At 41.4% G+C, this 24364-nt stretch overlaps 3 protein-coding genes across 6 annotated transcripts; 2 read left to right on the top strand and 1 right to left on the bottom strand.

The window, feature by feature from the left end:
- Nucleotides 1-252: 252 nt before the first annotated feature.
- On the top strand, nt 253-15596 carry slc37a4a (solute carrier family 37 member 4a). 4 transcript variants are annotated; one of them, XM_036962179.2, is made up of 10 exons: nt 253-508; nt 7809-7854; nt 7988-8274; nt 8499-8731; nt 8929-9175; nt 9435-9593; nt 12805-12890; nt 12979-13092; nt 13194-13332; nt 15028-15596. In XM_036962179.2, the coding sequence occupies exons 3-10, from the start codon at nt 8127-8129 to the stop codon at nt 15192-15194; spliced, it is 1293 nt and encodes a 430-aa protein (XP_036818074.1). In that variant the 5' UTR covers nt 253-508; nt 7809-7854; nt 7988-8126; the 3' UTR covers nt 15195-15596. The 4 variants fall into 4 exon arrangements, with proteins under 4 accessions (XP_036818074.1, XP_036818075.1, XP_036818073.1 ...); XM_036962180.2 differs by lacking the exon at nt 7809-7854 and having other exon boundaries at nt 255-371; XM_036962178.2 differs by lacking the exon at nt 7809-7854 and having other exon boundaries at nt 256-508.
- A 65-nt stretch (nt 15597-15661) lies between these two features.
- Nucleotides 15662-17337, bottom strand: trappc4 (trafficking protein particle complex subunit 4). The gene is made up of 5 exons (XM_021582788.3): nt 16915-17337; nt 16585-16759; nt 16360-16463; nt 16126-16252; nt 15662-16023 (listed from the first exon to the last, which is right to left on the bottom strand). Exons 1-5 carry the CDS (start codon nt 17087-17089, stop codon nt 15945-15947), a joined length of 660 nt encoding a protein of 219 aa, XP_021438463.1. The 5' UTR covers nt 17090-17337; the 3' UTR covers nt 15662-15944.
- LOC110504015 (small ribosomal subunit protein eS25) lies at nt 17261-19725 on the top strand. The gene is made up of 5 exons (XM_021582789.3): nt 17261-17395; nt 18039-18134; nt 18251-18434; nt 19306-19476; nt 19661-19725. Exons 1-4 carry the CDS (start codon nt 17393-17395, stop codon nt 19470-19472), a joined length of 450 nt encoding a protein of 149 aa, XP_021438464.1. The 5' UTR covers nt 17261-17392; the 3' UTR covers nt 19473-19476; nt 19661-19725.
- Nucleotides 19726-24364: the final 4639 nt, after the last annotated feature.

The raw sequence follows: 24364 nt of genomic DNA, 5'->3' as shown, positions 1-24364 counted from the left end.
GACACAGCCAGATGAGTCATCTATTGTCTTGTATACTTTCTATTAAGGTGAATCAGAGGTGCCTTGATACAATGTGATACAATGTTTGGTTTCAGTGCATGCATGCAGCATGTTCGATATAATATACAAAATGTGCAATGCATGTTGCTGTATGGTGGAGGTGGTACATCACACTTTGTGCTCACTAAGTGGCGCCAAAGTACCTAATCTCTGCAAACGAGACAACCCAGCAACTATGTAACACACCGTCATGATGACACATCATAGTTCATGGCATTTTCGAAAGTTCATGTTTGTGGTAGCATGGTCATTGACTTGAATATCAGGCTTGGTGTACAGAAATGGAAAGAAATAGCCCACTGGGCACAGACGTAAGTCGATTCAACGTCTATTCCTATGTTTCTTCAAGTAATGTCATTGCAATGACGTGCAAACAACGTTGATTCAACCAGTGTGCGCCCAGTGGAAGGCAGTTTATGTTAACAAGAAACGTGGACTAACGAGACAGGTAAAGAGCAGAAAAGTATTCACACCCTTTGCCTTTTTCCACATTTTGTTGTGCTACAGCCTGAATTTAAAATCGATTACATTTAGATTTTGTGTCACTGGCATACACACAATACCACATGATGTCAAAGTGGGATACATTTAAAAAATATATATGTTTTACAAACTATTTAAAAATGAAAAGCTGAAATGTATTTTATTTCACCTTTATTTAACCAGGTAGGCCAGTTGAGAACAAGTTCTCATTTACAACTGAGACCTGGCCAAGATAAAGCAAAGCAGTGCCACACAAACAACAACAAAGAGTTACACATGGAATAAACAAACGTACAGTCAATAACACAATAGAAAAAAAATCTATATGTGTGCAAATGAGAAGATTAGGGCGGTAAGGCAATAGATTGGCAGTAGTGGCGAAGTAACAATTTAGCAATTAAACACTGGAGTGATGGATGTGCAGAAGATGAATGTGCAAGTAGAGATACTGGGGTGCAAAGGAGTAAAAAAAAACATTTTAGATGACAATATGGGTATGAGGTAGTTGGATGGGCTATTTACAGATGGGCAATGTACAGGTGCAGTGATCTGTGAGCTGCTCTGACAGCTGGTGCTTAAAGTTAGTGAGGGAGATATGAGTCTCCAGCTTCAGTGATTTTTACAATTCGGTCCAGTCATTGGCAGCAGAGAACTGGAAGGAAAGGCGGCCAAAGGAGGAATAGGCTTTGGGGGTGACCAGGGAAATATACCTACTGGAGCGGGTGCTACGGGTGAGTGCTGCTATGGTGACCAGTGAGCTGAGATAAGACAGGGCTTTACCTAGCAAAGACTTATAGATGACCTGGAGCCAGTGGGTTTGGCGACGAATATGAAGCGATGGCCAGCCAACGAGAGCATACAGGTCGCAGTGGTGGGTAGTATATGGGGATTTGGTGACAAAACGGATGGCACTGTAATAGACTACATCCAGTTTGCTGAGTAGAGTATTGCAGGTTATTTCGTAAAGGACATCGCCGAAGTCTAGGATTGGTAGGATAGTCAGTTTTACGAGGGTATGTTTGGCAGCATGAGTGAAGGATGCTTTGTTTGCGAAATAGGAAGCCCAATTCTAGATTTAATATTGGAGATGCTTAATGTGAGTCTGGAAGGAGAGTTTACAGTCTAGCCAGACACCTAGGTATTTGTAGTTGTCCACATATTCTAAGTCAGAACCGTCCAGAGTAGTGATGCTAGTCGGGCGTGCAGGTGGGGCAGCGATCGGTTGAAGAGCATGCATTTAGTTTTACTTGCATTTAAGAGCAGTTGGAGGCCACAGATGAAGAGTTGTATGGCATTGAAGCTCGTCTGGAGGTTAGTTAACACAATGTCCAAAGAAGGGCCAGAAGTATACAGAATGGTGTCGTCTGCGTAGAGGTGGTTCAGAGAATCACCAGCAGCAAGAGCGACATCATTGATGTATACAGAGAAAAAAGTCTGAGAATTGAACCCTGTGGCACCCCCATAGAGACTGCCAGAGGTTCGGACAACAGGTCCTCCGATTTGACACACTGAACTCTGTCTGAGAAGTCAGGTGGAAAGCATGGCCAGCCATAGAAAAATGCTTGTTGAAATTCTCAATTATCGTGGATTTATCGGTGGTGACAATGTTTCCTAGCCCCAGTGCAGTGGGCAGCTGGGAGGAGGTGCTCTTATTCTCCATGGACTTTACAGTGTCCCAGAACCTTTTGGATTTTGTGCTACGGGATGCACATTTCTGTTTGAAAAAGCTAGCCTTTGCTTTCCTAACTGCCTGTGTATATTGGTTCCTAACTTCCCTGAAAAGTTGCATATTGCGGCAGCTATTCGATTCTAATGCAGTACGCCACAGGATGTTTTTGTGCTGGTCAAGGGCAGTCAGGTCTGGAGTGAACCAACGGCTATATCTGTTCCTGGTTAAAAAAAAATATGGGGCATGCTTATTTAAGATGGTGAGGAAAGCACTTTTAAAGAATAACCAGGCAACCTCTACTGACGGAATTAGGTCAATATCCTTCCAGGATACCTTGGCGAGGTCGATTAGAAAGGCCTGCCCGCTGAAGTGTTTTAGGGAGCGTTTGACAGTGATGAGGGGTGGTTGTTTGACCGCAGATTCATTACAGAAGACAGCAGAGGTGTATTTAGAGGGCAGGTTGGTCAGAATGATATCTATGAGGGTGCCCGTGTTTACAGATTTGGGGTTGTACCTGGTTGGTTCATTGATAATTTGTGTGAGATTGAGGGCATCTAGCGTAGGTGAAGATAGATAGGGGGCAATCAATTCACATATGGTGTCCAGGGCACAGCTAGGGGCAGAAGGTGGTCTTATAACAAGCGGCAACGGTAAGAGACTTGTTTCTGGAAAGGTGGATTTTTAGAAGTAGAAGCTCGAATTGTTTGGGCACAGACCTGGATAGTATGACAGAACTCTGCAGGCTGTCTCTGCAGTAGATTGCAACTCCGTCCCCTTTGGCAGTTCTATCTTGTCGGAAAATGTTATAGTTACATCACCAGAGGAACAGAGGAGGAGTAGGATAAAGGTACAGCTAAAGGCTATAAGAACTATAAATCTTGATTCAACAAGTACTCAACCCCTTTGTTATGTCAAGCCTAAATAAATTCAGGTCAGGTGTAAAAATGTGCTTAACAAGTCACATAATAAGTTGCTAAAAATGACTCTGTGCAATAATAGTGTTTAACATAATTGTTGAATGACTACCTCATCTCTGTACCCAACACATGCAATTATCTGTAAGGTGCTTCAGTCGAGCAGTGAATTTCAAACACAGATTCAACCACAAAGACCAGGGAGGTTTTCCAATGCTTCACAAAGAACGGCACCTATTGGTAGATGGGTAAAAAAACAAACAGACATTGAATATCCCTTTGAGCATGGTGAAGTTATTAATTATGGTGTATCAGTACACCCAGTCAATACTGGGCATCCTTCCTAACTCAGTTAAAACAGTTATAGAGCTGAATGCCTGTGATAGGAGAAAACTGAGGATGAATCAACAACATTGTAGTTACTCCACAATACTAACCTAAATGACAAAGTGAAAATAAGGGTGCCTGTACAGAATACAAATATTCCAAAACATGCATCCTGTTTCCAACAAGGCACTAAAGTAAAACTGTTAAAAAATGTGGCAAAGATATTAACTTTATGTCCTGAATAAAAAGTGTTATGTTTCTGGCAAATCCAACACAACACATCACTGAGTACCACTCTTCAAACTTTCTAGTATGATGGTGGCTAGTAAGTCTCTAAAAGCGTTGTACACCTAGATTGTACAATATTTGCACATTTTTCTTTTGAAATTCTTCAAACTCTTGTCAATTTGGTTGTTGATCATCATTGCTAGACAGCCATTTTCAAGTCTTGCCATAGATTTTCAAGCCTATTTAAGTTAACTGTAACTAGGCCACTCAGGAAGATTTATGTAGTCTTGGTAAGCAACTCCAGTGTATATTTGGCATTGTGTTTTAGGTTATTGTCCTGCTGAAAGGTGAATTTGTCTCCAAGGTTTTCCTCTAGGATTTTGCCTGTGCTTAGCTCTGCTCCGTTTCTTTTATCCTAACAAACTCCCTTGTCCTTGCCGATGACAAGCATACCCATAACATGATGACTGAAAAAGACTCACAGCTGTAATAGCTACCAAAGGTGATTCTAACATGTGACTCATTTTGAATACTTAGGTAAATTAAATATTCATGTATTTGATTTTAAATAAATTTGCCAAAAAGTTAACATGTTTTCACTTTGTCATTATGGGAATTGTGTGTAGATGGGTGCCAAAAATATATATTTAATTCATGTTGAATTCAGGCTGTACACAAAATGTGGAACAAGTCAAAGTGTATGAATACTTTCTGAAGGCACAGTAAAACTTTTATATAGAATTTTGCAAAATGCATGCACACACACCGATATCAAAATATTTTGCTCATAGATATACAGTGCATTCGGAAAGTATTCAGACCCCTTGACTTTTTCCACATTTTGTTAAGTTACAGCCTTATATAAATGTGATATTTCATTTTTCATTCTTTTTTTTTGTGTGTAGGTTGATAAGGGGAAAAAACAATTTAATACTTTTTAGAATAAGTATTCAGACCCTTTACCTAGTACTTTGTTGTAGCACCTTTGGCAGCAATTACAGCCTTGAGTCTTCTTGGGTATGACGCTACAAGCTTGGCACACCTGTATCTAGGGAGTTTCTCCCATTATTCTCTGCAGATCCTCTCAAACTCATCGCTGCACAGCTATTTTCAGGTCTCGCCAGAGATGTTCGATCGGGTTCAAGTCCGGGCTCTGGCTGGGCCACTCAAGGACATTCAGAGACTTGTCCCAAAACCATTCCTGCATTCTCTTGGCTGTATGCTTAGGGTCGTTGTACTGTTGGAAGGTGAACCTTCGCCCCCCAGTCAGGTCCTGAGCACTCTGGAGCAGGTTTTCATCAAGGATCTCTCTGTACTTTGCTCCGTTCATCTTTCCCTCGATCCTGACTAGTCTCCCAATCCCTGCCGCTGAAAAACATCCCCACAGCATGATGCTGCCACCACCATGCTTCACCGTAGAGATGGTGCCAGATTTCCTCCAGACTTGACGCTTTGCATTCAGGCCAAAGAGTTCAATCTTGGTTTCATCAGACTAGAGAAACTTGAGTCCTTTAGGTGCCTTTTTTGCACACTCCAAGTGTGCTGTCATTTGCCTTAATCTGAGGAGTGGCTTCCATCTGGCCACTCTACCATAAAGGCCTGATTGGTGGAGTGTTGCAGAGATGGTTGTCCTTCTGGAAGGTTCTCCCATCTCCACAGAGGAACTCTGGAGGTCAGTCAGAGTGACCATTGGGTTCTTGGTCACCTCCCTCACCAAGGCCCTTCTTTGGCCGGGTGGCCAGCTCTAGGAAGAGTCTTGGTGGTTCCAAACTTCTTCCATGTAAGAATGATGGAGGCCACTGTACTTTATGGGACCTTCAATGCTGCAGAATTTTTTTGGTACCCTTCCCCAGATCTGTGCCTCAACACAATCCTGTCTCGGAGCTCTACGAACAATTCCTTTGACCTCGTGGCTTGGTTTTGCTCCTCCTGACAGAGCTAGTGTAACTGAGTCAGGTTTGTAGGCCTCCTTGCTCGCACATGCTTTTTCAGTTCTGCTCACAAATGTTCTATGGGATTGAGGTCAGGGCTTTATGATGGCCACTTCAATACCTTGACTTTGTTGTCCTTAAGCCATTTTTCCACAACGTTGGAAGTATGCTTGGGTCATTGTCCGTTTGGAAGACTCATGTGCGACCAAGCTTTAACTTCATGACTGATGTTGCTTCAATATATCCACATTTGTCCTACCTCATGATGCCATCTATTTTGTGAAGTGCACCAGTTCCTCCTGCAGCAAAGCACTCCCACAACATGATGTTGCCACCCCGTGCTTCACAGTTGGGATGATGTTCTTCGGCTTGCAAGCCTCCCCCTTTTTCCTCCAAACATAATGATGGTCATTATGGCCAAAGAGTTCTATTTTGTTTCATCAAACCAGAGGACATTTCTCCAAAAAGTACGATCTTTGTCCCCATGTGCAGTTGCAAACCATAGTCTGGCTTTTTTATGGCGGTTTTGGAGCAGTGGCTTCTTCCTTGCTGAGCGGCCTTTCAGGTTATGTCGATATAGGACTTGTTTTACTGTGGATATACACTGTATATACTTTTGTACCTGTTTCCTCCAGCATCTTCACAAGGTCCTTTGCTGTTGTTCTGTTGCTGACTCAAGTGACGTCAACTAGCCTATCAGAAGCTTCTAAAGCCATTACATAATTTTCTGGGATTTTCCAAACTGTTTAAAGGCACAGTCAATTTAGTGTAGTAAACTTCTGACCCACTAGAATTGTGATACAGTGAAATATAAATGAAATAATCTGTCTGTAAACAATTGTTGGGAAAATTACTTGTGTCATGCACAAAGTAGATGTTCTAACCAACTTGCCAAAATTATAGTTTGTTAACAAGAAATTTGTGGAGTGGTTGAAAAATGAGTTTTAATGACTCCAACCTAAGTGTATGTAAACTATCGACTTCAACTGTAGCTATGGTTGGTAAAGCGGGACAACCCCAAAAATTACTGAACTACAAAATTGAAACACAATATTGGCAACTTTATTAAATGTTTTTAATTAGTAGGCTACTTGATGGTCAAAAGATGCAAATGTGTCATTCTTTTCCTCATAACAGAAGCATGCCAGGGAGTTCCGTAACTTCTATTATGCCATTGTAGTCTACCATTTGATAAAATAAATATGTTGAAATAACTATATCGCTGGAGTCATTGCAAATCAATTTGTTCCACTTGTTTAGCGTACTTGCAGCTGGCAGACCAATTTAATAAATAGCCTACAACTTTTGGGTAAATTGTTGTGGCCTTGTTATTATGCAATTATTAATGGCCATGTTAAATTAATTAAATTAGAAGTTATCAAAGCTCTATCGCAACTGACGATCAATTGCTATAAATCATTAGATTGACGGTAACAGTCAATCAGATTAGGCTACAGGTAAAAAAAAATAACTAATGATCACTGGCTGTTGACAAGCATATTCAGTTCATATACATATAATTAATATTGAATTCAGTGATTGGAGTTACGGCCACATTCTCAGTAGCCTATTCCCGCAGATGATCGATGCTTGACTACCGTTCGACAAATACAAATATTCTCGCTAGAATCTCATAATGTAGACTAGTTTACCAGCACTGTATCTGCGAGCTGTTGGCTAGAGCGCACGTGCCAAGACCAGAGTAGGTACATTTTGCTATCGAAAATGTGATGGAAACACACAGAACTTTAGATTTTTATTAGGTACATAACAAATGTTGGGAAGAAGTGTATGTTGTGTGCACAACGTCATCGCGCACAGATTTGTATCTGCAACAAGTCAGTTTGGAAACACCACTGTTGGGGAAATTCGCATATTTCCTTTGTGTTATTTGCATGAAAATATGTTGCCAATTGGATGGAAACCTAGCTAATGATGCATTTTCACACAAACCAACCCACCGTGATAATGGGGTTGTGTTTTGTGCTGATGGTCATCTCTCTTCACACACTCCCTGGGCTGAGGAGGATCCACCCTCTGGGCTTGCAGTCAACATTGGACTCTCCAATGAATCATTAACTAAGAACATTCAATAACATCCAGGCACACCAGCAGGGAGGAACAGTCAGGATCAGCAAGAGGGGGGTGAAAGGTATATAATAGGAATCAGGAGTGTCTTTCATTTTTTTTTTACAGACTGTTGGACAATACAAGCAGCATTACAGAAGATAACAGCATCGGAGTAGGTCAATTCCATTATCTTCCCTTTGGCCCTTGTAGAACTCGGATAAGGCAGGGGAAATCAGTCTTAGAGTAAAGAAGTTGACCATTAACCCCAACTATTGATTACAGCTCTCTCTCCCTCTTCTAACCAGCTCTGCTCTGCACCGTGGATCCTGACACCAAAGTTCAGTCACTGGTGGCAGAAGTATTTCACACTCGAACAACTACTCCTCTGTAGTTTTGTTTTATAATCCTCTATTATTTAGCACTTTTTTCTGCACTGCAAAAACCATGGCAACCGCAGGGTATGGATATTACCGCACCACCATTTTCCTGGCCATGTTTGTGGGCTATACGCTGTACTACTTCAACAGGAAGACCTTTTCCTTTGTGATGCCCTCTCTCATGCAAGAGATCAAGCTGGACAAAGATGACCTGGGTAAGAGAGGCCTCACTGTTGTCTTTTCCTCTCTTTCTGTCTTGCATGTCCCTAACAACAATTAACAACTAAAGTTTAGATACTGTTGATAGTGGTCTGACTGATTGGTTTAATTGAACGATCATATGGGGATACATCAGTTAATGCTTTGTGTGTGTTTATATTAATACCAAAATCAATTAAACATTGTGTTCTGCCTCTGTATTGTGTGCACTATCCCTCAGGCATGATCACTAGTAGCCAGTCTCTGGCCTATGCTATAAGCAAGTTCATCAGCGGTGTGTTGTCGGATCAGATCAGTGCCCGCTGGCTCTTCTCCATTGGCCTGTTCATGGTGGGGGCCATCAATGTGGTCTTCTCCTGGTCCTCTACTGTGGCCATTTTCTCTGGCCTCTGGTTCCTCAACGGCCTGGGTCAGGGCCTGGGGTGGCCCCCATGTGGCAGGGTGCTGCGCAAGGTAGGACCAGGAAGTAACACTGTAGTCCACGGGATATGAAGCTGTCAGACACATATAAATCAATTGCCTGCACTGTTAAAATACTGGTCAGTCAGTACCATTTTGTATATCCCTGTCCATTCAATACTAGTCGTGTCAAGCCATGAAGCACATCACTAGTCTGATATTATGAAATGTCATTCCCTTCTGCTTCTCAGTGGTTCGAGCCCTCTCAGTTTGGGACGTGGTGGGCGATTCTGTCCTGCAGTATGAACCTGGCTGGGAGTTTAGGCCCCATTATTGCAACGTTGATGGCCCAGAGCTACAGCTGGAGGACGACCCTGTCCATCTCAGGCCTCTCCTGTTGTGTGGTCTCCTTCGTCTGCCTGCTGTTGATCAGGAATGAGCCCAAAGACGTGGGCTTGCCCAACATAGACACTGGGGGGGCCAAGAAGGGCAAAGCAGGTCAGAGCTGGGAGCTAACCTCTTCTTGTCCTGTGGTTGAAACATTGCAAAATATGTGTGACTGACATGCACAGGTTTTATTTTGAACGCATGCCTTTTTGTGTATTGTCTGCATGTGCAATTGTGTGTAAGGTCAGTACAACTCTGTGTTAATGGACTCTGCACCCAGTGTTCCCTCACACGCTAGCGTGAACAAGTTCAAGATCATGCACACTCTAAGTGATGTGCTAGTGTGACTGAAACCCCTCTCCCTTACTAGGCTCATCCAGTGATGAGACCACCTTCAAAGAGTTCATCCTGTCCCCCTACCTGTGGCTGCTGTCTGTGGGCTACCTGGTGGTGTTTGGGGTGAAGACAGCCTGCACTGACTGGGGCCAACTCTTCCTCATCCAGGACAAGGGCCAGTCAACACTCATGGGTATGGAAGTCTGATACATTAAGACCTGCGTTTTCCCTCTGTTTTTTCATGAGTCTTATCCTGGAGGCAGAACAGTGATTTGCTCTTAGATAGGCCAGCTGCAATGTAAAAATTGGCTATATGGTAAAAATGTATTGAAACAAAAATATGATTTTTGTTATTCATTTAAGGTTAGGGTTAGGCATTAGGGTTAGCAGTGTCGTTAAGGTTGGGTTTAAAATCAGATTTTATGGACTGTGCCAGCTAGAGGTCGGCCGATTATGATTTTTCAATGCCGATAACGATTATTGGAGGACCAAAAAAAGCCGATACCGATTAATCAGACAATTTTTTTTATTTTTTATTTGTAATAATGACAATTACAACAATACCGAATTAACACTTATTTTAACTTAATATAATACATCAATAATATCAATTTAGCCTCAAATAAATAATGAAACATGTTCAATTTGGTTTAGGTAATGCAAAAACAAAGTGTTGGAGAAGAAAGTAAAAGTGCAATATGTGCCATGTAAAAAAAAAGCTAACATTTAATTTCCTTGCTCAGAACATGAGAACATATGAAAGCTGGTGGTTCCTTTTAACATGAGTCTTCAATATTCCCAACTAAGAAGTTTTAGGTTGTAGTTATTATAGGACTATTTCTCTCTATACGATTTGTATATGGGGCGGCAGGTTAGCCTAGTGGTTAGAGCGTTGGACTAGTAACCGGAAGGTTGCAAATTTAAACCCCCGAGCTGACAAGGACAAATCTGTCGTTCTGCCCACTGTTCCTAGGCCGTCATTGAAAATAAGAATTTGTTCTTAACTGACTTGCCTTTGACTATTGGATGTTCTTATAGGCACTCCTCGCTCCTACTTGGGCTCAAACCTGGAACACATCGACAACAGCCACCCTCGAAGCAGAGTTACTCATGCAGAGCAAGGGGAACTCCAAGTCTCAGAGCGAGTGACGTTTGAAACTCTATTAGCGCACACCCCGCTAACTAGCTAGCCATTTCACATCGGTTACACCAGCCTAATCTCGGGAGTTGATAGGCTTGAAGTCATAAACAGCGCAATGCTTGAAGAATTGCAGGCAAACGCACAAAGGTGCTGTCTGAATGAATGCTTACGAGCCTGCTGCTGCCTACCATCGCTCAGACTGCTCTATCAAATATTAAATAATTGACTTAATTATAACATAATAACACACAGAAATACGAACCTTTGGTCATTAATGTGGTCGAATCCAGAAACTTGTCATTTTGAAAACAAAACTTTTATTCTTTCAGTGGGAAGTGAAAGAGCGGGAAGACTGAGGAACAAAGGGCGAAGCTGTGCTATCGTAAATACAGTATCTAATGCATTCTAAATTACCGCCCATTTGGAAAAGTAAAATGCAATAAATATTTACTCTGAGCTGCGCTTCGGTAGGTTGTTGGTAGATGGAAGGCAGTGTTGCCCAACCGAGTCCTTTGTCCTTTGAAGAATGTCTCTGCTGGTAAATTGAATACGTTGTAGTAATGTCGTTGTGTGGTAGACGGGATACTCTGTCTGTTTCTTCCTACCCTCGTTTGCAGTGGCTGTTGCTAACTCAACGGCTAGGAGGTATCACTTCTATAGTGAATAAGAGTTCAAAGTTCATACCATTCGCAACCAAAGCTTACGCTGATGTTGGCTTCGTTCTGTAGTTATTATCTGAACCATTCTGACATAGGACCGTCGTCTTCACGTCCTCGGAACAGGAGGTTATATTGTCGTCAAGGCTTTATATAGGAAGGGAGAAAAGGGGTGTGTTTCATAGTTTACAACCTATATCTCTTCACGTGGGCGGGCCACTGAGTCGGGCCTAATTCACTCATGAAAACCCAAATCTCACATTTTAGAAGCTAAAATCACATTTCATCCCATCACGAATAATTTCGTATTCAAACATTTAAATGGAACAACAATTCCATGTGAATCCGATAACTCTGTATAGACTTTCACTGGAGAGTTTGTCATCTTATCATTGATGAGAATGTCTCAGATGACAACCGAACTGGCATCATATTCATTAAGTACCACCGCATGCATGTTCAATTGGTCGGATTACCAGAATATAGTTAATTTCCCCCCACCTTCTGATGTTCTCAGTATCTCTATGTTAACCAAGGGCTTTGCAAATGTAACATCAGTAGGGTAGAGAGAGGAAAAAGGGGGGAAGAGGTATTTATGACTGTCATAAACCTACCCCCCAGGCCAACGTCATGACACATTGCACAACATTATGTCATAATTATGTACAATTCTGGCAAATGAATTACGGCCTTTGTTAGGAATAAATGGACTTCACACAGTTCGCAATGAGCCAGGCGGCCCAAACTGCTGCAAGAGAAGTGACATAATTTCCCTAGTTAAAATAAATTCATGTTAGCAGGCAAAATTAACTAAATATGCAGATGTAAAAATATATACTTGTGTATTGATTTTAAAGAAATGCATGTTTATGGTTAGGTACACATTGGTGCAACGACAGTGCTTTTTTTGCAAATGCGCTTGTTAAATCACCCGTTTGTCGAAGTAGGCTGTGATTCGATGAGAAATTAACAGGCACCGCATCGATTTTATGCAATGCAGGACACGCTAGAAACTAGTAATATCATCAAATATGTGTAGCTAGCTAGTGATTATGTTTAGATGGATTGTTTTTTATAAGATAAGTTTAATGATAGCTAGCAACTTACCTTGGCTTATTGCTGCCCTCGCGTAACAGGTAGTCAGCCTGCCACGCAGGCTCCTCGTGGAGTGCAATGTAAGGCAGGTGGTTAGAGCTTCGGACTAGTAACCGGAGGGTTGCAAAAATGAATCCCAGAGCTGACAAGGTAAAAATATGTTGTTCTGCCCCTGAACAAGGCAGTAACCCACCGTTCCTCGGCCGTCATTGAAAATAAGAATGTGTTCTTAACTGACTTGCCAAGTTAAATAAAGGTGTAAAAAAAATGTTTTTGCAAATCGGTGTCCAAAAGTACCGATTATCGATTGTTGTGAAAACTTGAAATCAGCCCTAATTAATCGGCCATTCCGAATTAATCGGTCGACCTCTAGTGCCAGCTAGTGACCACTGCAGATTCATGACTAAAAACGCTAACCTGCCTGTTTTACCAGTATGCAGTAGACTGCGGTTGATAACTCAATAATAACTGCCTCTTGTTAAGTTTGACTTGAATGCATCTCTTTTTCACAGGCAGTTCCTACATGAGTGCCCTAGAGGTGGGAGGCCTGTTGGGCAGTTTAGCTGCAGGATACTTCTCTGACAAGGCTGTGGCACAAGTGGGTTTATAGTGGCATCATACACTAATTCAGAGCTCTATTCAAATCACGCCAGTGTTTGTAAGGTACTGTATTTCTTTTTGTACAGCAAGGCATGAAAAGCCATGGAAACCCCCGTCATTTTCTCTTGATCTCAATGATGGCTGGGATGTTTGGTTCCATGTATCTATTCCGGATCACTGTCACGCCAGACAGCCCAAAGGTATAGTAAACACATCATGTTCCATCAAAACTCCTTTCAGAGCCAATACACTATTAGTCTGTTTGTTAGTTCATGTTTTGTTTTTTATGTTATAAATTCAGATGTGGATCCTTTTCTTGGGGGCTACATTTGGCTTCTCATCTTACGGACCAATAGCCTTGTTTGGCGTGATAGCCAATGAGAGTGCTCCTTCAAACTATTGTGGAACGTCACATGCTATTGTTGCCTTAATGGCCAACAGTAAGTTTATCTCAACCAAATTGTCTCAAATTCTAATGAATGCTTTTCTCACATTTTGTTGTATTGTATTCTGGTGTCTTGGCTTTACTAGCATTACCAGACAGGTACACTACCGGTCAAAAGTTTTAGAACACCTACTCATTCAAGGGTTTTTCTTTATTTTTTACTATTTTCTACATTGTGCAATAATAGACATCAAAACTATGAAATAACACATATGGAATCATATAGTAACCAAAAAAGTGTTAAACATATCAAAATATATATTATATTTGAGATTCTTCAAATAGCCAACCTTTGCCTTGATGACAGCTTTGCACACACTTGGCATTCTCTCAACCAGCTTCATGAGTTAGTCACCTGGAATGCATTTCAATTAACAGATGTGCCTTGTTAAAAGTTAATTTGTGGAATTTCTTTCCTCTTTAATGCGTTTGAGCCAATCAGTTGTGTTGGGACAAGGTAGGGGGTATACAGAAGATAGCCCTATTTGATAAAATACCAAGTTCATATTTTGGCAACAGCTCAAGTAAGCAAAGAGAAACGACAGTCCATAATAAGACATGAACCTCAGTCAATCTGGAAAATTTCAAGAACTTTGAAAGTTTCTTCAAGTGCAGTCGCTAAAACCATCAAGTGCTATGATGAAACTGGCTCTCATGAGGACCGCCACAGGAATGGAAGACCCAGTTACCTCTGCTGCAGAAGATAAGTTTGAGTTCCAAGCCCAAATAAATGCTTCACAGAGTTAAAGTAACAGACACATCTCAACATCAACTGTTCAGAGGAGACATTGTGAATCAGGCCTTCATGGTCAAATTGCTGCAAAGAAACCACTAAAGGACACCAATAAGAAGAAGAGACTTGCTTGGGCCAAGAAACACAAGTAATGGACATTAGACCGGTGGAAATTTGTCCTTTGGTCTGGAGTCCAAATTGGAGAGTTTTGTTTCCAACCACCGTGTCTTTGTGAGACACAGAGTAGGTGAAAGGATGTGTAGTTCCCACCGTGAAGCATGGAGGAGGAGGTGTGATGGTGTGGGGGTGCTTTCCTGGTGACATGGTCAGTGATTTATTTCGAATTCAAGGTACACTTAACCAGCATGGCTACGGCAGCATTATGCATCGAAACGCCATCCCATCTGGTTTGCACTTAGTGGGACTTTCATTTGTTTTTCAACAGGACAATGACCCAACACACCTCCAGGCTGTGTAAGGGCTATTTTACCAAGAAGGAGAGTAATGGAGTGCTGCATCAGATGACCTGGCCTCCATAATCCCCCGACCTCAACCAAATTGAGAGGGTTTGTGATGAGACGGACCGCAGACTGAAGGAAAAGCAGCCAACAAGTGCTCAGCATATGTGGGAACTCCTGTTGGAAAAGTATTCCAGGTGAAGCTGGTTGAGAGAATGCCAAGAGTGTGCAAAGCTGTCAAGGCAAAGGGTGGCTATTTGAAGAATCTCAAATATAAAATATATTTGGATTTGTTTAACTCTTTTTGGGTTACTGCATGATTCCATATGTGTTATTTCATAGTTTTAATGTGCACTATTATAGATGTATTTATTATTGTAGAAAATAAAACCCTTGAATTAGGTGTTCTAAAACTTTTGACCGGTAGTGTAGTTCAACAACTAAATCTGTATATCCTATTTATGAGAACCAGCCTAATTGACATTCCTGTATCGTTCAGTTGGTGGCTTCTGCTCTGGACTGCCGTTCAGCACCATCGCCAAGCACCACAGCTGGGAAATGGCCTTCTGGGTAGCAGAGATAACTTGTCTCATCACTACCATCTGCTTTTTCCTGCTGCGGAACATCAGAACCAAGATGGGTCACATCCCCAAGAAGACTGACTGACTGATCACTACACCAACTCTCTGCTGTCAATGTAGGAAATTTAGGATAAGAATGTACATTCTTATTTATTAAGTGTTTTTGATTTGAAAAAGGCTCAATTGAATTGACGGGAGACATGGTCCTGTATATTCTTATTTTAAGAGTTGGTGAGACATGGAGTTTAGCGAAGGAATATTTATTTTTCACTGAAGATGGTTGATGTATTTGCATCTGAATACATGTTGTGTTAACTCTTTTCAATGCTCATGGCATAAAACAGATCCAAGATTCAAGTATTGAAAATGTGTCAATATGATCATTTGAAACCAAGACACTTTATGGTCAAATGTACTGCTCACTTTTTAAATTGGCACTGTACTCATATGGGTGAAATGTGTTTGACTATATAAGACTTGAATAAAATACCTTATGTTGTGGTTTTAGGTCATTCTAAAAATAATTACATAGGAAAGAAAGACTAGAGATGATAAATGTTACATAGTGGTGTTTATTCTTAAAGTATATACAAAAACAAAACATTCAGTATTTACATTGTATCCCAGTATAGCATAACATTCTCATACAACAAGTTATTCAACATTAGTTCTGAAATATCAGCACTGCTTGGAGACATGTTGACCCATATGCAGTGTACTATAGCCTCCCAGTCACAACAAACATAATTCAATGGATTGGCAGAAAAATAAAAGAAACTGGAGCAATGGATACTCTGGATTTGCCTTCGTACACATTTTTCAGGTTTGTTTCTGCTCAAGATCCAGGTCCAAAGTTAGCAGCTTTCTCTGCTATCTCCAATGCACCCTTCAAATTCTGATCAAAGAGTTCACACCTGTAACAAGAGGGCAAAATATATCTCACCAGGGTTGCTCATCAATGACTTGGCTAACTCATGTGAGAGACAGAGGGCAGATATTTGACATGTGACAGTTACCTGATAGGCATCTCCAGAGAGTAGAAGGGGTTCTTGAGGGCGAAGTCTGAATAGATCTCGTAAATCTTCCTGAGGAGTGCGTCAATGCCAGACTGCCGGGGGTCTGCCAGCACAATGAACTTTATACCTGATTTAAAAAAAAGATGTTGGCAGATTTCGTTTTTCAAAACAAGAGCATTGCATGTAGACCTCACATACAGTGACTGATAGCAGTGTTTGAATGTATGGCTTTACCAGTGAGTGTCTGAAAGCAGTGCAGTTTAAACATATCTGTCTCCAGCATCTCAATTCCTGAACTGCCAACTTCAGGGGACAGCTGTGAACCAATAGCAAACAACCTAGGAAAGAGTACAATACAACATGCAGCAAGATCATGGAAAAGCCTATGTCACCATAGATAAATTATTTATTCATGTTAGAGCAGACAGGTGTAATAACTTGAGAACTGCAACTACTTACGAATGAAACATTGAAGCCAACATCAGTTTTTCATTTGAACTCAAGCGAGCCCTTCCGAAACGTATGGACACCGGATAGTTTGTTGAGTCTTTCAAGTATTCGATGATCTCCTTCCCATCCGCCGTGAACTTGCCGTTGACATCCACTCCGTTGATGGACAGTAAAGCATGGCCCACTAAATTAATAGAAGTATAAGTGCACAATGTTAACAATAAATATAAACATGCACAATGCAACATTTGAGTTCCAACCATGACATATTACCAGTTATCACTATATACATGTAAGCCTTGACGTGATCAGTTGACTGTTGCTGACAACTTACTGTACCTCGGATTCCATCGCGTTGACCAAATGATACAACAACTTTCTCATCGTGGATCTTTAACACCAAATCTAAAGGATAGCTGAATGTTTTCTCTGCTTCTGCTCTCGGTACATAATTGTCATACTGGTAAATTAATCCCCCAGCCTTATTTACAACATACACACTGAATATCGCCATCTTTGCCTTTTTCTGCACAGCTGACGAAATTGTCAGGTGACAGGAAATATTTCAGACAAAATAAAATACAATCTTCAACATAGGTAACTTTATCTGCGTGTTCATTCGTATTGTTTTTTGTTTAAGATCGCATCTATATTTATTTCGCAGATCTTTTAATTATTAATTCTAAAACCAAGAAATATTAAAAAAGTAACTACATTTCCCAGTACCGTACTTCAACATCCGCATGTACGGGTTCTCTTAGTGGCTGGTGCACGGGTTGAACGTCCTTTCATTCCGACATCTTGACGGTGGGACATCATGGTAAGGTCTTTAGCGTGGTTTTTCATTAAATTCGATGGCGAACAAAACATTTGACTCTGAAAATGTCTGTCTGAATAGATCAGGATGCGTAGTTGGAAAATATACTTCGTCCTGACCGTGGTTGTGAATGGAATGGCTCAGTTATACTAGTTGGATATGCTTGGTAGCTAGCTAACGTTATACATGCGGCTGGCAGTGCTGATTGTGCACTGTATGATCAGACGACCATGGCCACATGTGTAGATATCTCAAGCCGACATTTCCCACCAAAATGTATCAATTGATGAGTTTATGCAAACTGCACGCCAATTCTCTGCAGACCACTATTGGCCTAACTGAAGCCGGTTGTTAACTGACGTTAACAGGCTAGCTTTTAACCTGTAACGTTAGCTAGGCCCTAGTTATTTGGCTTAGGCTTATCTAACGTTTTACATTTGTTACACTAAAATGTTCAAAGATTAACATATTTGGTTCAATTCCAATTGAGGGACTCGTGGTTACCTTTTTATTAGCTAACCATCTTATTACTGTTGTCTGTTAGTGCACTGAAACATTTCCAGCTAACGTTAACTAGTTTTGGGAAATGTGTGGTGGTTAATTCAGCATCAGTTGGATAATGGTACTGCGATCTGTATTATTCCAGCCTCCTAAGGACGCCAAGGGGAAGGGGAAGGATTCTGGGAAGTCCAAAAAGGACAAGGATCCAGCCAACAAATCTGGAGGCAAAGCCAAAAAGAAGGTATGTCCTGGTATCAATTTTTTTTGTGGGAGTTTAGATATTCCTTTGGGGGTCTTAATGGTTTAACTGTCAGGAGTGTGCGCAACATCATCAACTTCTCCATTTCCCCTGAGCAGAAGTGGTCCAAGGGAAAGGTGAGGGATAAGCTCAACAACCTGGTCCTCTTCGACAAGGCCACCTACGAAAAGTTGAACAAGGAAGTGCCCAACTACAAGCTCATCACACCAGCAGTCGTGTCCGAGAGGCTAAAGATCAGAGGCTCTCTGGCCAGGGCTGCCCTCCAGGAACTGCTCAGCAAAGGTAAAACCCTGATCCCTACTCTGATTCCCAACCAGTGTTCCTCAGGGAATTTGGTGAAATTGGGAAGTAGTTGGGTAGCTAGATCTGACTTTAATGTAAGAAAAGTATGTATAGCAGTTACTGAACTCGCATTTCAACATTTAGCTTTATTTTGGAGCCATAATATCAGAAGTGCAGATAGTATTGCTTGTCAGAATAGGCAGGCACCATTTTGCATGGATTCCTTCCTGGTTCACTGGATTCCTTCCTGGTTCACTTAACTTCATATCTCTACAATAGTGTAGTTTTTTGGGAGGCTACATTCTGTGGCAGTCTCCTGAGAGGATGTATATCTGGTTAAATTTTGAGCTTTGCTACAGTGAAACCCAGTAAGTCTACAAGGCACAGACTATATGGGTATGCCACAGAGCCAATGTAAAAAATAAATGTAAAAATCTGTTAAGCCTCATGTACATATACCCATGTTTAACTCTTCTCACTTGCCTTCCAAATGAAACACTAAATATTTTGGCGTTACTACAAAGCGAAAACTTTAGTTCCCTTTAAAAAATAACTTTTAACCCCGGTTGGCAGTAGTCTTCCTTCAAGGGAAGAAGATACCAGCATTTTGCTTCACCCACTATAATGCCTGCTAAATATGTGATCAATAACATTTGATTTTGAAGATACTGTCGTTTTGGTAAACATTGGCTCTGATCAGTGACTACGAAGACTGGCACTGCAACTTGATGTCTGCTCTTTCAGGATCATGTCTTGTGGATATTGCCTTAACATGTCAGGGCAGTGAATGGGTCAGTTGGTAATGTGGGACCATAGAACTTCAATATCTGTACAAAATAACTGACACGTTCCATTCTGCCCCCCCCTCTAGGCATGATCAAGTTGGTGTCAAAACACAGATCGCAGGTGATCTACACACGTAACACCAAGGGTCCCGAGGAGGAGGGTGGCGTTGTGGTTCCAGACAAGCCAGAGAAGCCTGAGAAGGCAGCGAAGGCATCGAAGGCAGAGAAGGGAGAGAAGGAAGAGAAAGCATAAACTGGTATGCGTTATGCTAGTACTCCTGTTGGAACTAGCCTACATTCTATTAAAAATCACTGAAGATTGCTCACTACAATTCACTGTTGATTTTTTATGTTTTAGCATAAATGTAAACACAACATGTTAACATGGCATGTTGGAGGACTACTGCTAAGAATCCCATCTAAAACCATGTTTGTTTTCAGGTTGTGCTCTTGTGATTCCTGCGTTCAGATGTGTGATGTAAGGTGAATAAAATTCTGAAAATACATTTGCATTACATTTTTTTGTATTCCTTTTTATATTCTCTGAGGGACCAATACATTTCTGCTTCCGTCCATGTTGGAGTCTACAGTGGATGGCTGTCGTCTGTGGACTCGTCATTTTGAAGAGACTTTATAACTCCAGATATAGGGCAATGAGTCATTCAGTTACATTTGGCTGGAGATCTGTGCATCTAGTTTCAGTATGATAACTCCAATTGATATATTGTAACGTACACGGCAATTGATCTAGCAAAATCCAGACGGAAATGCCATTCAATCTCCACAGGACTACAAACCTTGACTTTGAGCAAATTGGGGTTACAATATCACATGCAACAATGTTGCCTCTGCATAAACACTTGAACTTCATTATGAACTGTCATTGGCAAATCAAATCCAGGACTTCTGACCTGCAAATAACAGATTTTTTTTTTTAGTCTTGCCCCTCACATCAAATCAGTTTGAAAATGTAATCCTGGTGGGAGAGGACAGGGCTGTGGAGTGCAACATGAAACTGGTGTGAAGTGTTGAGGTATTACGCTGTCAAAATGGTGCTTTGGGGACAGAAGACAAGCAGGCTGAGGAGTCCCCTTAGAGGCAACCTGCCAAGCATGTTTACACCTAATTTAATGTGTTGTGTTCAATTAGTATCAATGCTTCCCTTTCCAATGGGACTCGCCCAACCCTACATTTGTGCTTTCACTCGAGCGGCATTTGTTAATTTTGTCACCCATTTTAAATTCAGTAGGACATCCAGGTTCATGCAATGATCGTGTTACTGCATTCCATATAAGGTGGATTGTTTCCAATACATTTCTCGTAGGGCTATCTGGGGTCCTTGCAACCCTACTGTAACCGTTCAACCAAAAAAAGTCTACTTCAGTGTGGGGGTGGTGGTGGTGTCCCAAGGATCCAATATAATGAGGGACCAATACTTTCTGCTTCCGTCCATGTTGGAGTCTACAACGGATGTCTGTATAGTGCTGCCACAGGCAACTGAAGGGTATGAGTTATTTATTGACAAATGGCATGAACTAAAACAACTCTTGAGTTAGGGATGTGTGAGATGCAGGGTAGCCTACTGATTGATGCTGTAGCTTGTCATTGAGCAGTGTGACATGGGGAAAAAAGCAGGATGCACACTGATAGATTCACAACCTCATCTGCCACCATGAATTCCTCTGGCATCCTGCCTCGGAGAGAGTGACTTCAAAAAATATATATACAGTGCCTTGCGAAAGTATTCGGCCCCCTTGAACTTTGCGACCTTTTGCCACATTTCAGGCTTCAAACATAAAGATATAAAACTGTATTTTTTTGTGAAGAATCAACAAGTGGGACACAATCATGAAGTGGAACGACATTTATTGGATATTTCAAACTTTTTTTAACAAATCAAAAACTGAAAAATTGGGCGTGCAAAATTATTCAGCCCCCTTAAGTTAATACTTTGTAGCGCCACCTTTTGCTGCGATTACAGCTGTAAGTCGCTTGGGGTATGTCTATCAGTTTTGCACATCGAGAGACTGAAATTTTTTCCCATTCCTCCTTGCAAAACAGCTCGAGCTCAGTGAGGTTGGATGGAGAGCATTTGTGAACAGCAGTTTTCAGTTCTTTCCACAGATTCTCGATTGGATTCAGGTCTGGACTTTGACTTGGCCATTGTAACACCTGGATATGTTTATTTTTGAACCATTCCATTGTAGATTTTGCTTTATGTTTTGGATCATTGTCTTGTTGGAAGACAAATCTCCGTCCCAGTCTCAGGTCTTTTGCAGACTCCATTAGGGTTTCTTCCAGAATGGTCCTGTATTTGGCTCCATCCATCTTCCCATCAATTTTAACCATCTTCCCTGTCCCTGCTGAAGAAAAGCAGGCCCAAACCATGATGCTGCCACCACCATGTTTGACAGTGGGGATGGTGTGTTCAGGGTGATGAGCTGTTGCTTTTACGCCAAACATAACGTTTTGCATTGTTGCCAGAAAGTTCAATTTTGGTTTCATCTGACCAGAGCACCTTTTTCCACATGTTTGGTGTGTCTCCCAGGTGGCTTGTGGCAAACTTTAAATGACACTTTTTATGGATGTCTTTAAGAAATGGCTTTCTTCTTGCCACTCTTCCGTAAAGGCCAGATTTGTGCAAAATACGACTGATTGTTGTCCTATGGACAGAGTCTCCCACCTCAGCTGTAGATCTCTGCAGTTCATCCAGAGTGATCATGGGCCTCTTGGCTGCATCTCTGATCAGTCTTCTCCTTGTATGAGCTGAAAGTTTAGAGGGACGGCCAGGTCTTGGTAGATTTGCAGTGGTCTGATACTCCTTCCATTTCAATATTATCGCTTGCACAGTGCTCCTTGGGATGTTTAAAGCTTGGGAAATCTTTTTGTATCCAAATCCGGCTTTAAACTTCTTCACAACAGTATCTCGGACCTGCCAGGTGTGTTCCTTGTTCTTCATGATGCTCTCTGCGCTTTTAACGGACCTCTGAGACTATCACAGTGCAGGTGCATTTATACGGAGACTTGATTACACACAGGTGGATTGTATTTATCATCATTAGTCATTTAGGTCAACATTGGATCATTCAGAGATCCTCACTGAACTTCTGGAGAGAGTTTGCTGCACTGAAAGTAAAGGGGCTGAATAATTTTGCACGCCCAATTTTTCAGTTTTGATTTGTTAAAAAAGTTTGAAATATCCAATAAATGTCGTTCCACTTCATGATTGTGTCCCACTTGTTGATTCTTCACAAAAAAATACAGTTTTATATCTTTATGTTTGAAGCCTGAAATGTGGCAAAAGGTCGCAAAGTTCAAGGGGGCCGAATACTTTCGCAAGGCACTGTATATTCCCTTTCAGAACTTATTGATTTATATAACTACGTATGGCCAAATGTCACATTAATATTTGCATAAAATTTTATCTCAACTCCGGATTAACTTCTTAGTTTGTCCAGATGTGTTCATTATGAAACAATAAACCAGATAAGATGGGACTTGTTTTGAGTAGGGTAAAACTGTTCTCCATCAGCTCTGGACTGGAGCAAATAAAATAAACGCATCAAATTACAAGACAAGTGTTTAAAGTGAAAATATATTTGAATACACAGTGCATTCGGGAACTTCAGACCCCTTGACTTTTTCCACATTTAAGTTACAGCCTTATTCTAAAATTGATTAAATCGTTTTTTCCCCCCCTCAATCTACACACTTACCCCTTAATGATAAAGCAAATGTATCAAATTAATTATATCACATTTACATAAGTATTCAGACCCTTTACTCAGTACTTTGTTGAATCACCTTTGGCAGCGATTACAGCCTTGAGTCTTGGGTATGATGCGACAAGCTTGGTACACCTGTTTGGAGTTTCTCCCATTATCTGCAGATCCTCTCAAGCTCTGTCAGGTTGGATGGGGAATGTCGCTGCACAGCTATTTTCAGGTTTCTCCAGAGATGTTCAATCAGGTTCAAGTCTGGGCTCTGGCTAGGCCACTCAACGACATTCAGAGGCTTTTCCTGAAGCCATTCCTGCATTGTCTTGGCTGTGTGCTTAGGGTTGTTGTCCTTTTGGAAGGTGAACCTACACCCCAGTTTGAGGTCCTGGGCGCTCTAGCAGTTTTTCGTCAAAGATCTATGTACTTTGCTCTGTCCATCTTTCCCTCGATCCTGATTATTCTCGCAGTCCCTGCCACTGAAACATTCCCACAGCATGATGCTGCCAGGTTTCCTCCAGATGTGACGCTTGGCATTCAGGCCAAAGAATTCAATCTTGGTTTCATCAGACCAGAGAATCTTGTTTTTCATGGTCAGAGAGTCCTTTAGGTGCCTTTTACTGAGGAGTGGCTTCTGTCTGGCCACTCCACCATAAAGGCCTGATGGGTGGAGAGCTGTAGAGGGGGTTGTCCATCTGGAAGGTTCTCCCGTCTCCACAGAGGAACTCGAGTTCTGTCAGAGTGACCATCAGGTTCTTGGTCACCTCCTTGACCAAGGCCCTTCTCCCCAGATTGCTCAGTTTGGCCAGGCAGCCAACTTTTGGAAGAGTCTTTTTGGTTATATATATATATATATATATATTTTAGAATAAGGCCATAACTAACAAAATGTGGAAAAAGTCAGGGGATCTGAATACTTTCCGAATGCACTGTATTGTCCAACGAAATGCTTACTAGCAGGTTCCTTCTCGGCATTGCAACACCAATAATAAAAATTATGAATACGAACACAGTGGAGGCTGTTGAGGGGAGGACGGAGCTAATAGAATTACATCAAACACATATAAACTGTATTTGATGCCATTACACTTATACTGCTCCAGCCACTACCACAACCCTGTCCTCCCCAATTTAGGTGCCAGCCACCTGTGGAACATAATGTAAATGGTGGTAGAATAGAATAAGCATTTTAGCATAAGTACTTAATACATGCTGTAATGTAGTCTGCCTGTTTCTTCTGTCACTGACAGACCCCCATAAGACGAACTATGTCTACCTGTCATATTGAAGCTGTCAAGAAGATCACCGCCAAACTCACTAGTGAAAGCTATAAGTGAAGCTTCTTAATTTAGACAAGCTCATGCTTTTCCAGACACTGGTATTCATGGAAGCTAAGGGCTCAAATCAGATTTTAGACAACTGTGATTTC

Source organism: Oncorhynchus mykiss, chromosome 24 (assembly GCF_057628025.1).
Source record: "Oncorhynchus mykiss isolate SJ-2025 chromosome 24, ASM5762802v1, whole genome shotgun sequence".
In the NCBI taxonomy this organism is placed as follows: domain Eukaryota; kingdom Metazoa; phylum Chordata; class Actinopteri; order Salmoniformes; family Salmonidae; genus Oncorhynchus; species Oncorhynchus mykiss.
This window is presented reverse-complemented; position numbering and strand designations above follow the sequence as displayed.

Bases quoted from the DNA above. Each gene is read 5' to 3' on its own strand.
- slc37a4a (XM_036962179.2), top strand. From the start codon at position 8,127: ATGGCAACCGCAGGGTATGGATATTACCGCACCACCATTTTCCTGGCC. The intron at 8,275-8,498 runs GTAAGAGAGGCC...ACTATCCCTCAG, and splicing joins GCTGGACAAAGATGACCTGG to GCATGATCACTAGTAGCCAG. The intron at 13,333-15,027 runs GTAAGTTTATCT...TGTATCGTTCAG, and splicing joins TGTTGCCTTAATGGCCAACA to TTGGTGGCTTCTGCTCTGGA.
- trappc4 (XM_021582788.3), bottom strand. From the start codon at position 17,089: ATGGCGATATTCAGTGTGTATGTTGTAAATAAGGCTGGGGGATTAATT. The intron at 16,760-16,914 runs GTACAGTAAGTT...CTATTAATTTAG, and splicing joins TCAACGCGATGGAATCCGAG to TGGGCCATGCTTTACTGTCC. The intron at 16,253-16,359 runs GTAAAGCCATAC...TTTTTAAATCAG, and splicing joins CTGCTTTCAGACACTCACTG to GTATAAAGTTCATTGTGCTG.
- LOC110504015 (XM_021582789.3), top strand. The intron at 18,135-18,250 runs GTATGTCCTGGT...TCCCCTGAGCAG, and splicing joins GAGGCAAAGCCAAAAAGAAG to AAGTGGTCCAAGGGAAAGGT. The intron at 18,435-19,305 runs GTAAAACCCTGA...CCCCCCCTCTAG, and splicing joins CCAGGAACTGCTCAGCAAAG to GCATGATCAAGTTGGTGTCA.